Source organism: Micropterus dolomieu, linkage group LG14, assembly GCF_021292245.1.
Source record: "Micropterus dolomieu isolate WLL.071019.BEF.003 ecotype Adirondacks linkage group LG14, ASM2129224v1, whole genome shotgun sequence".
Taxonomy (NCBI): Eukaryota; Metazoa; Chordata; class Actinopteri; order Centrarchiformes; family Centrarchidae; genus Micropterus; species Micropterus dolomieu.
In genome coordinates this window covers 355350-368288 of record NC_060163.1, presented here as the reverse complement: position 1 = coordinate 368288, position 12939 = coordinate 355350, and the positions used below count along the sequence as shown (strand labels likewise).

Here is a 12939-nt window from a genome sequence, read left to right as displayed (position 1 = left end):
CTGATCAGGTATAATGGAATATTTAACATAAAGCCCTTCACACAGGCAGTGATCAATGATAGCAGAGAGGATTTTCCAGCTCTTACTCTCTGCCTGCTTTAAGATCATTGACATAGATAGATGAGGCTTTTCAGGTTAGGGTTTGGAGGCATGTTTTACCGCATATGGGCTATTTGAGTGTGCTGCATCTCCGGGCCCAGACACAGACAGGATCTCATGAGTGAGTTGTGTCCTGGGGCTCAGAGAGTCACGGCTGACTGATGCTGTGGAGATTGTAATTGTATGGCACTTATCGTCTCTCCTGCAGGGCCTTCTTCACACCAGCAGAGCAACTGCATCCTACAGCAAACACACACACAAACATATGCACATCCCAAACTTCATTGTGTGTGGAGGCCTTCATTCCATCTGCTAATTCAATTAGATCCAGTTGATTCTGTAAATGCATGTGCAACAGAGTCTGGGGTGCTAGAAGGAACAGCGAATAGGAATTCCCGCACACAAGTAAACATACACACACACAAACACACACACACACACACAGCTTTGTGGCATTATATTTAGCATTTTGGTCCCTGCAAAGCTGTCGGACCCCACAAGTATAGTGGAATCCACAAATATAGTAAAACAAGTCCACACATAAGCAGAGTAATGAGGTGGTAATTTAAGTATAATCAGGGCTCTTGTCTGTGGTTTGATGTACTGTGTTTGCAACCTTCCTTACTGTAAATGCAGTTCCTTCTGTCATGTTTGTCTAACCAGCCTGACGTCTCTGGCTCCTGCTTATAGATCTAGACCTCCTCCAGACCTACAGCGCTCTCATCTGTGCTTTGTGTCTTTTTCTTCTCTCTTCTTTTACATGTTTCATCATTTCATTTCTGGACTTCCATCTTTTGTCATTTGATTTTCAACCTCCCCTCCTGGCCACTGCAGGGCTTTGGGTTTGTAACATTTGAAACGAGTGCAGATGCTGACCGTGCACGGGAGAAACTAAATGGTACAATCGTAGAGGGACGCAAAATAGAGGTGCCTTCCTTTTCCTGTGCCTTATTACTTCCTGTCCCCCTCTTCTTCTTTAACCCCCCTCATGCTCCCCCTTCTCTTTCCTTTCTCTGCCTGCCTGACATTTCCTGAAATACTCCCTCCCTTCCATCTCTTCCTCCAACCATTTCCTCTCTCCCATTGCCTGCTGCACCTTGAACGCTGCATGCTGAACCCTTACAGAGAGAAAGACATACCAATTAAGCAGTGTGTGAGTGTAGTGCAGGGTTTACTGACACAATGAATTAAACTTTGCTCATGATGTATTGTGTTTGTGACTTGTGCATGAGATCACAGTAGTTTTGATTTGAGTTAGAAACTCTCCTGTTAAAAAATAACTATTTCCAAATAGTGATCTGCCAGTGTGCCTTCCACCTTGTTAAAATGTGTTGCCCTCAAACCTTAAGCAGTTAGCGGACCATATTGATGTCCCCATCCTCTTGCAAGGGGGTGTAAAATGTCCCTCATCTGTCTTTCTGCCCGCTCATTCTTTTTTCCTATTTCCATTTTCCATTTTAACTTCAACTAATACAAGACTCCTAAGGCTGCTTCAGTTACTAATATTTTTTCTAATATTTTAATAGAAAGTGTGATCTGGGCAGTATTACAGTTCCTCCAGCAATTATTTGCTGTTGTGGTAGGCTTATATTGACGTAATTTCTAGTAGACAGAGCGGTGTGTGTATCAGAGCAGTTGATACAGTCAACCACAACTATTCTGAATTATCCTGGGAAATTGCATTGTGAAACAATTTAAGGGTTAGGGTCACTTCACTTTTGGAGAAAAGTGATCTTAAATTAAAATCATTGAAATCTTGTGTAACGTTTTCAGGGTATTACAATCTGCAATGTGCATTCATTCTAGCTTTTAAATGTTTTTTTTCTCTCACTTATCTTCTCTGATGTTGTTGAATATGTTTCAACCTTAGACCCCTCACTTACTGCATGTAGCCTCACTTGTTGAAATGATAAAATATGAGCATGGCATGGAGAGTGGTTGCGATGTGGATTATCACCAATATGCACATATGTTTTTCAGTTTGTGTGTGTTTTTGTGTGTCTTCCCTAACACTAACCACAGTCTGTCTGCTGCCAGGTCAACAATGCCACAGCCAGAGTAATGACCAACAAAAAGGTGGTGAACCCTTACACAAACGGTAAGCCATATTACCTCTTCCAAGCTCCTTTCAACATGTTCTAGTTGCTGCTTGCCTTTCATTTTTCCCACTCTTATGTCTTCTCCTACTCATTAGTTTCCTCTATTTTTCCCACTCCCTAGTTTTCTTGCGTTCCTTTTTACTGCCATTGTCAGACTTGGCTGCATTACAGAACAACAGATCTTGTGATTATATTTATGAGAAGTATCATTATGATCAAATTCTACCCATTGAGCTTACACTGTGAATGGAAAGGAAATAAAAAGCTACAAATGGAAGCCAGGCAGCAGATTCTGCTTTCACATAAAAATAGTTGAAATCATTATATGTCAAATAGGCAAATTGGTTTAAAATATCATGCAAATAGCAAAGTGAAATATTTTCTTTCTCAGGCAGGAGGGTGTTAAAAGGATAAAATCAAAAGAGCGGCAGAGAAAGGGGAAGAATTTGGTAGAGAATGAATGGGTAAATTAATAGAGCCAATAAAAAAGACCTTTAGGGTGTGTTTCTCTCCTCTATCTCTCTCACAGATGCTCATTCATGAGGATGGAATGATAGAGTGGTGGAGAGAGAGAGAGGGAGTGAACAACAGAGACAGTGAAAAGTAAAAGAAGAAATGAGGGGGAGGGGCGGATAAATGGCCAGACCTTGTCAGCACCTCTCTTACACACACACACACACACACACACACGGATACACACCTCCATTCTATTTGAGCGTGCAGAGAAAGAAAGAATGAGCCATGAAGGGTTTTCCATTTGTCACTGTCATCAGGCCCCAACACAAACACACATAAACCTGCACACACACAGACATGCATGTTTCTGCCTAACTCATCTCTCTCTCAGTTCTGTTCAGTCTGCTTTATTGGCTTCAGCTGCAGTTCAGCAAACTGTTGCCACACACCAAAAAAACAAATGAAAAAGAAAAAAATAGAAAAATAAGACATTTAGCAGTGCACAGTAATCAACATTGACTGCAAATTTGTATTAGAGTGTTGGGTAATAGAAGAAGAAGAAATAAGACAATAAAGATTCATGTCTATGAAATTGCAGTTACAAATACAATCAGGTCCCCCATTATCAGTAGATATTCCTTTTAAATAAGGAATATATAAAAACATTTACATATAATAATGAAATTTAAAATGTTGTCCTATATATAAATATATCCATACATATTCTTTATATTTAATTATGAAACATAGATATAGTAGTAAAACAGTTATGGATCTGTGGAATAAAGTCACCTTATTGATTGTACTTGTATACGTTATCCTGTGTTACAGTAAATGTCAAGATTTTCATGAAAAATGTTGCATTTAAAAGTAGCATGTCATTTAATAATATTTTTTAAATGCTGCACTCACTCATTAATTGTGACAGAACCACCATTTATGCTCAGAATTCAATTTTGCATTTACAGTAGGCATGCTCACGAAATTACACGTCAAATGCTTAATAAACCATTTGATATGTGCATGTCACCCACTAACTGCTAATCAAACCTGGTGGCTCTTAATCTGAGACATTCATCCACAGCTATATATAAAGTGATTTGTTTATGTGAGTAATTGTTTAAATGAATAACCAGCAGACTGCACACGGCTAGTAGTTGATACACTAAATGGAAGTATGGGATATGTTTTATGGAAACACACGATATAACTACCAGCCACCAAAGGTTTTGTGAAATCCTTTTAGGATAGACAAATATAGCAGTAAAGTAGAAGATATTAGTACTGTGATTCTGTAGAGAAGGTTGGTTTTGAACTCCAGACAGATTCTTGTTTGATCTTTCAGCAATACTAACATTCACCCTGTGTGTGTGTGTGTGTGTGTGTGTGTGTGTGTGTGTGTGTGTGTGTGTGTGTGTGTGTATTTCTTCTGTGCAGGCTGGAAGCTGAATCCAGTCGTTGGAGCGGTATATGGTCCTGAATTTTATGCAGGTAAAACATCACACAGTTCTGAAGAGTAAAAACATTTTGAAGAACATAGTGTACGGTAGAATCCTTATACTGCTCAACCTCCTCCACCCTTATTTTAGTATCTTTATTTCCTTAACCATGTCTTCCTTCCATGTGTTGTGTGAAAGACGTGTCAGCGTCCACCATGTGCACTGAATCAATCCTAAACAGATTACAGATTTACATGTATCTGTATGTGCCGGCCTGTGTGTGGTGTGTTTGTGTGAGTGAGTGAGTGAGTGAGTGAGCGAGCGCAGTTTGAAGTGGCAGCTTGGTTTCATTTGTTAGAATTGCTGAGAATGTCCGCTCCCTTAACTGGTCTCCTAGTCTGAAATCTGTTCAGTCCTAGACAGATTTACAGCACTCCTCTAAAGAACCACCCTGACAGAGTGGGACCATCCATCGTTTTTATTTCTTTTTCCCTATTTTCTCGCTTTTCTGCCCCTGTCTCTCCATCCCACCACCGTACCCTCCATCCACCAACCAAAAGCGACCTCAGCTGACCTCATTCAAACTCTGTATCACCGTTTTCCATGCTCCACTGCCTGTGTATATACTGCAAAACTTTGATTAATAGCTGGGTTTTTAGTTTTTTTCAATTGCTAAGATGCAATGTTCAAAACTGAAGCCACTTTTTCAAAACTCTTCACACAGTCTGCATTACCAACATGCATCTTGGCCAAACAGTTAATCTCACCTCCAAAAGTCACTCAAACCACCAAAACACTTCATATAAGCCTCAAAATAAACTTGTTCAGCCAAAACACTGGCAACAATTCTCACTCAGAAAGCATCCATTGTCATTGTAACACACTGACCTACAAAACACTAACAATACATTACGTAAATTTGATGAACTTTTATCTTCGAAATGTGACAGATTTATTTCATATAAATCAGTATTTCATTATAGAATAGAGTTGTTCTCAGTCACTTTGGTAAATTTCTCAGATCAGAATTGAAATTCTACTTTTTCAACCTCCACATCATCTAATCACTGTGCAAATTGCAATTGCTTTGACACATTTATGCAAATGATTATGTACAGCTGTCTGCTGTTTCCTACATTATCAATTGCTTACTGTATGTCATGTTGATCAAGTATTATACTGGTTTTCTGTTGAATAGTCTTACCCCCCAAAACATCTAGTCATAAGTACTCTCGTTTTTTTTTTTCTGCATCACAATGACATGCTCTGTCAACAAATTACAGTACAGTGAAAGTGTAACTGTGAATCCTGAACATTCACCTGCAATGTATAACTCTGTACTGTTGAAATTGAACTATGCCATACAGAAAAAGAGCAGCCTTCTGCATTTTCAATCATTGTCATCCAAACCTCAGCCATAGTTTACAAATACAAATAGTTTTGCAAATTTTAAAGATAATTCTAATCTACCAAAGCCACATTTTGACCAATCTGTTGTCACATTTCCAAAACTCTAAACACAATTAGTCCAACATTGGCCTGTATAGCCACTTTTCCATTACCAGTACCAGCTCAACTCGCCTCGACTCGTCTCTACTCAAATCTACTGGCCGTGTTCTGTTTTCCATTGCAGATTGTATCCAGAGATAGTACTTCTCAGTGTAGCTGGTCGTCATAGCGACGCCACACACAACTGCTGCGACGTAATTTTCAATGAGTCTCACACACCAGCGACCCACATACAGCTGTCTCTTGATTTAAGTTAAAAAGTTTCGCCATTACTCAGAATGTAAATATAGATAAGCGGTATGAAAACCTTCCAGCTGTGCCGTTGTTGCTGCAGTGGTCTCTGTGACGGTGGGACCAGAGGGCTCTGTGACCGGGGGGCTCCTCAACATATTTTTGTTCCTGCCATCACTTTTTGTAAAACTGGCAAGATTTGAAATCTACACAGTTGATTTCTCACCTCAAAACTTCTCAGAAGTGGATTTAGTGATGAAATAAAGTACAAAAATTGTAAAATATAAAACTTTCTGCTGCTGGCCTCTGGCAGGCACACGCAATGATGATGCAGTGAATAGTGACGATTCCCTCTGACCAATCAGCAGTCTGCCGTGTGGTGTCCAAACAATAATGCTGCGATGATGTGTTGAGAGGAAAGACGCTTGACACTGTTCTTGATCATAAAAGTTTATTACATCAAGGAGTTCAGCATCAATTACAAGCTCTGCAGCAGCTTGAAGAGTGACCCAGCCCGATGGCCACTCTGTCTCTCTGTACATCAAACATAGCTTATATAGGATATGTGTAGGTATCTGTTACCTGTCTGGTACCATAGCAGGGTTTTAGTCTGCAAAATAAAAGGTTAAACCCATAGAAGGGTACAGTACTATTCTGAGGTAACAAAACAAGGGGTTAGAGGTCAGATTCTATAGAAGGGTTCAGTCCCTACATAACCATCAATCACTGCTCTCCCCATAGAAGGTCACTGACCCTCTGTCCTGCTGCTACAGTGCTATTTTGAACTGTTATGAGTCAAATGCACAAATATTGGATACCACACGTGTTTTTCGTTTGGAACCTCGACGGAGGTGATACGGAAAAAAGTACCTGGAAGCAGGTACAACTTTTCCACAACAGAAAACCAAATAAAGGTGAGTTGAGCCGAGTCAAGCTGGTACTGTGCAGTGGAAAAGGGGCTTATGTGTGCCATGCCATATCATTAACACAGTTCATGTTGTTTCCACAAAATATGCAGTCATTTAACCCATTTCTTTACGTACAAGTTTAACCAATACCAAAACTACGGATGTTTTTTGTGTTATTTACAAATGCTTGCACACAACATGTCAGAAATGAAGACACCATTTTCAAAACCTTAAATTATGTATAAAGCCTCTACTTCTGCTATAATAGCAGCTCAAAATCTATATTGAAACAGCAATTCTGAATGGATTTATTGAAACATTGAGAAATAGCTCATTTATTGTAATTAATTGTAATAGATCAACCACAGCTACTTCCAATCTCAACCAGAGACATAGACAGGTGTTGAAGTTCTTTCAATTACATACACAATGCAGTAAAAAGGGGAATTTGTAGAGTTGAGTTTATCCAATGTGGATACTGTCACGGTTTGGTGTGGGTGAGGCAGGTTGGAGGACCCAAACGCAGGACGCAAGGCAGGAAGAGGTATAGTACAAAAGGGTTTTAATAAGCAAACAAAAGGCGAGCACACTTACAAACTGAGTGGCTGATGACAGAGTCCCAAAACAAAGGCAGTCCAACAGAAATCCAAAAGGGTGAAAACCAGAATCCAAAACTGAGCAGGGTTACAGGGAGACACAGTGAGTAAGGCTGGCGACACGGTGCTACACTGGGTGACAACATACAATGACCCGACAAAGACAAGACAGAAACACAAGGTATATATACACAGGGACTAATGAGCAGGGCGGGAGCAACACAGGTGAAAGACATGAGGCTAACGAGGCACAGGTAGGGAGAGAGAGAGAGAGAGAGAGAGAGAGAGAGAGAGAGAGTGAGAGTGTAGGGGAAAACAGAGACAGACATGCAGAGTGTGACAGATACAGAACCCAGAAGAGGAGAGAAAGAAAGAATAATGTCTGAACAAGGGAGAAGAATAGTTGGGCCAGGTGGGAGTAGCTGAACCAGTAAGTGTTTCTATCTAAGGTGCATAGTGAGAGATGCCATTAGATCTGATGTGGATGAGAACATGTGGCCAAAGGCTGAAGATCATATTACAGTTTTTTACAACCGCTAAACATCCTTTTGTCCAATCTGTAGTCACATTTTCTAAACTCTAAACACAGTTAGCCCTACATCGGTTTGTTCATACCATACCATTAACACAGTTCGTGTTGTTTACACAGAATATGCAGTCAATTAACCCATTTCTAAAATGCAAGCTTACCCAGTACATCAGGATGAGAACATGTGGCCAAAGGCTGAAGATAATAGGGATTAGAACAGGACAGGCATTTTTGTTTCCATCCCTTCTTTGCAATTGTTTTTTGTTTCGATGCAATTGTGAATTTAGATTTACTCATCTGGCAGACACTTTTATCCAAAGCGACTTACATTTGAGAAAAAACATACAAACATCAATACAGTAAGAGATCTACAAGTGACAATAAATACTAGTGTTTATTGTCACTATTAGCATGCCCAGCATCAGTAAGGTAAAGAAGTAAGAGTTAACGAATAGTGTAGACAATACAAGAGAATTGTAAGGAGATAGAAGAAGAGCACAGGAAGTGCAGAGGTTAGGGGTTAGAGGTGTTATAAGAGGAAGTGTTCTCGGAAGAGATAAGTTTTCATGAGCTTCTTGAAGTTAGAGACGGACACCTCTGCTCTGATGGCATGTGGTAGTTTGTTTCACCATCCTAGTGTTACAGATGAGAACAGCCGGGACTGAGATTGCTTTGTGTAGGGATGGCAGAGCCATGCGGTATTTGTATTTGTCTTCTGTAATTCTGTCACTTACATTTTTTTTACTACTATACATTCAGTAAAGTAAAGATGACTCATTCACTTTTACATTGTTTGTTGCCAAAAATGCACACATTCGACCCTTCAAGCCAAAAATGTAGAGTGGTTTACAGTAAAAGGAAAGTGAATTATAAAAACAATGGATTTCACATTTCTACTGTATGCAGATAGAGCCTAAACATGAAAAGTAATACAGTTCGCATTTAGAAAGTCTATGTGCTATGATTGATTGATCTGTTCCTCTTAGAAAGAAAACGTTCCAGTGTTTTCACAGAATTATTTGATTTAGAGTCAGATTTTCTGTGTTTTGAAAGAGTCTGTGTATGTAGAGAATGTTTTTTTTGAATTGTGAAATGTAGTGTTTGTGTTTAAAGAAAATAATGTGTTTTGAGCAGAAAATTTACTATTTGGTTAATTGTGTGAGGTAGGTATGTTGCTGTGTTAAAGTGGCTATACGTAAGTTTTTGATTATTTTATTGCCTTATTGGGCTCAAAACTCACTTAGAAATGAAGCACACGCCTGTTTTCTCCATTACTTCCATCAGCCACTATTCTGCTTTTAATGTGAGGTCTCCGGGTCGGATTGAGCCCGGTGCACGCTCCCCAGCCTCTCTTGTGCTACAGCGACAACTCGGCAGCTAACGACATGCAGTCCACTAACACCATACAACAACCGGCTCACAGCAAAACACAGGCTCCACGTAAGGATCCAAAACAACAATAAAGGTTTATGTGCTGAACAGATGATGAGATGATGTCGAGTAAGAACAAAGTGAGCATTAGTCAAGCTGGAGAAACACAGAGAAAGCTAACCAGCTAACGCCGAGCAGTTGTGGAGAGATTTGTTTACTAACTTTAGCCTATAGTGATGCAACCAGGAGCAGCCAGCTAATGCTACAGTAGCTCAGACCTGCCGCTGTTTTCTTCGTAACGTTCAGTTTATGTTTATTGAGGCTTTTCAGGTACACAGCTTCTCCACCTCTCCGTTGCTGTAACTAACATGACCCACATAACATAAAACACTGCAATGAAACGGCCACAACAACCCAGAGGAAGAGCCATCCACTAACACAGCCTCGTTATAATATCCATTCTAGCTCACTAACCGTTTAATTATCATCCAGTACATTTTGCTGTGCTGACATTGCTGAGCCTCCAGTGAAAGATACACAGATAGTAAAGATAGTTACTGAAAGCAGCAGGCGAGCTAACAATGTAGCATGTCGGCTAAATGCAGTAAATGTACCGTGATCATGTAACGAGCATGGATTAGTTCAGCCTACAGTTGATAAAACTATTACTGTAACGTTGCAGTGGTAGTTTACCTGAGTTTCCAGCTCTGTCTGTCTATAGCCACTGTCACTCTGCCTTTTTTCGGGAGTATTTTTGAGCCGATATGCTGCTCGCTGCGCTGAATGAAATGTACGGCGCCGGTGTTGATCTGCCTCTGAGACGGGAACATCGAAGTAACAGAGCCTGAACATGTCTGGAGAAAAGCCACAGCCTGCATGATGGGGTTCCTGCGTTTATTGTGGTATTTCTGTATGAAAAAGGTAGTGTTTCGGATTATGCTCGCTCATGAGTTCAAGCGAGCACACGTACGATCACACGCCTGGTTGCAACCTTAGAACCGCACAGCGGCCGCTGGAAGCTCCATAATGCCCCTTTAAGAGTTTCGATAAAGTATCTTAAGTTTAGGTAAATGCTGGTTAGCAAATGAAAAAAACTGTAACATGAATGGATCAGAAATGCAGAAATTTGCTTCAATATCCTTTTTATTCTGTATCACTGCATTCAGTAATTTACTTCTACTTCTTCTTCAACTTAGTTCCTGAAACTTCAGTGCTGCAATACAGTTTTTGTCAGTTGTTTACACCATTAAAACTGGTTACAATGAACACAACCTGTAATTGATGCACCACCCCCTTGAACCAATTCTGCTAAAATATATGCACATTTCCTGCTTTTACACTCAGCTTGCAGTTTTACTGTAAAATTGTAACACATTTAAAACACCATACACAGTTCTTTATGCACATAGACGTAGACATAAAATGTACTGTTCCACTAAGATTTCCTATATACTGTATATCTGTCCAGTTACTGCAAAAATGCAGGATATTTGCAATCATTCTGTTTTGAATGTGTTATTAACAGTTTTGGACGAAGTGTGGAAAATGTGCAGCAAATATACAGTGTTTTGCAGGTGGTGAAGTAGTAATGAGAAAAGAGTTCATGGATTTTGGAGAAAGTGTTCATTGAATGCATTTTGTGTGAAAGCAATGAAAAATGATTTACAGTTTGGTCCACATACACTTCTGTGGGAATAGTTTTGACAATTTGACTTCAGATTTGACCAACGCAGGTGAGCAATTGAAAAAAACTGTATTTGTTAAAATCACTGACTTGACTCTGCCTTTATTTGGGACAGGCGTCCATATGGGACAGGCCTTTAGTTCCTCTTGCACAAAACTGAAATAGGCTACTGTGAAACAGTTTATTTATTTCAAACAGAATATTACTCGTATAAAAATTATCCAATAATATCAAATGCACGTCATTCATTTGATCTAGTGCTGAAAGACAGCTTTTGCGCTTTTATTTTGAAGGCAGTAACTGTAACAAAAACAACAGGGTGCAGGATGAGAGAAGTGTGGCAGAAGTTAGCAGACAGAGAGCGATGGACTTCACATGACAGGATTCACAACTTGGATTATTTTAAAGGAATATAAATAATTAAGGAATGGGTACATTCGGACTTAAGAGTGCTTCGAAGGTAACATGAGTCTGCACTTTTCCTTTTCATCTCTTGTACCATGCAGGTTACACCTGTAAATCTCTAAGAATTAGATTTTGGGGCTTGCTGTTAAATGAAATGAACGATCAAATTGAACCTGAGCAATCTAATGATGTGTAGCATGTCTATACTGACATATTGATCATACCTTTAAACATTAATATTTGTATGAACAATCTAAGCAGCTTAGAAGCAGCTAAAGTGGGCGACCCTGCAAGGTTTAAGAGATTTTATACATCCAGATAACTTATTTAAAAACCAGACCAGGCGTTTCATTTGGACATGCATTACAGTTTTTTTCAGTCGCTAACAAGCGCTTACCCATTCTTCAGATACTTTTTCTAAACTCTTAACACAGACTCACACCTACAAAACACAATTGGCCAAATGGATAATTTTCTTCTCAAAAACACATTTTGTTAAATATATACTAACTCTTCATTTCAAAATATAACACATTTTTCTCTGCACACACTATCTTTACCAAAACACTGGAAATCTGACTCAAAATGAAATTATTCTGTCAAAGAATGACACTTGTTTTCACTTCACAAAGTACATGCAGTCAATCAAAGTACACCAGGTTTCAAAATACTGGCTATTGTTGACATTACAAAAACTACATAGACTTTTATGTTTCAGTTTTACAGGTATTTGCATGCAAAACATGCAATCACCGTTTTTACACTAAATTTCTTGGTTGGTAACTGTATGTCCACAGTAATGTTCACATTCAAAAGCATTCCAGTAAAAAGCAAATCCGTTTTTTTTTTCCTTTATTGTTTACTACAGGAGGTACAGTAGAAACACGGTATGATAGAACAGAAAAAGTTTTACAGTATTTCTTACAGTGAACAAAATATCCGTGAAACACACAAGACCATTCAGAACAAAAAAACAACAGCAAAAAGTCCAGATAAAAATTGGGGGAACTAAAAAAAAAAAAAGCACAACATTGCTGTATCTAATCTCTGCGATCTTCAGGGTTAGGCCACATGTTTTCGTCAACATCACATCTGATATTATCCAAGGCGATGCACCTGGGATAAAACCGCTTGGTATGTCGGATCCACCCTTGACAATCCTGAACTGTGATGTCCCTGCAGCCAGCATCCATGGCTTCAAGGGGGGACATCTGGTCATGTGGCTGATGGTCATAAACCTTCCACCTCCATACTGAAAAGAACTCCTCTATGGGGTTGAGGAAAGGTGAATAGGGTGGAAGGAAGAGACTTACCAGTCTTGGGTGAACTTCAAACCATGTTGTTATTGCTTGCGCATGATGGAAAGCCACATTGTCCCAGGTAATTACAAAGGTCCTCATGTTTTCACCCTCCCGATCCTGCTCTGGAACCAGGCGCTGGTGGAGATCATTGAGAAAGGCAAGGATGCGCTCAGTATTATAGGGTCCAACCTGACATCTGTGAAGGAGTAATCCTGCATTTGCAATTGCTGCACACATGGTAATGTTTGCCCCTCTCTGTCCTGGCACATCAACTGTGGCCCTTTTTCCAATTACATTTCGTCCACGTCGACG

At 39.6% G+C, this 12939-nt stretch overlaps 1 protein-coding gene across 1 annotated transcript in view; it reads left to right on the top strand.

Annotated features, from left to right (window-relative positions):
* The window catches only part of rbfox3a (RNA binding fox-1 homolog 3a), a 128895-nt gene that overhangs the window by 55487 nt on the left and 60469 nt on the right, over positions 1-12939 (top strand). Inside the window, exons 3-4 of the mRNA XM_046069695.1 lie at positions 2137-2197; positions 4092-4145. Of these exons, the coding sequence (XP_045925651.1) occupies positions 2137-2197; positions 4092-4145 (115 nt within the window). The remainder of the gene's footprint in view (positions 1-2136; positions 2198-4091; positions 4146-12939) is intronic.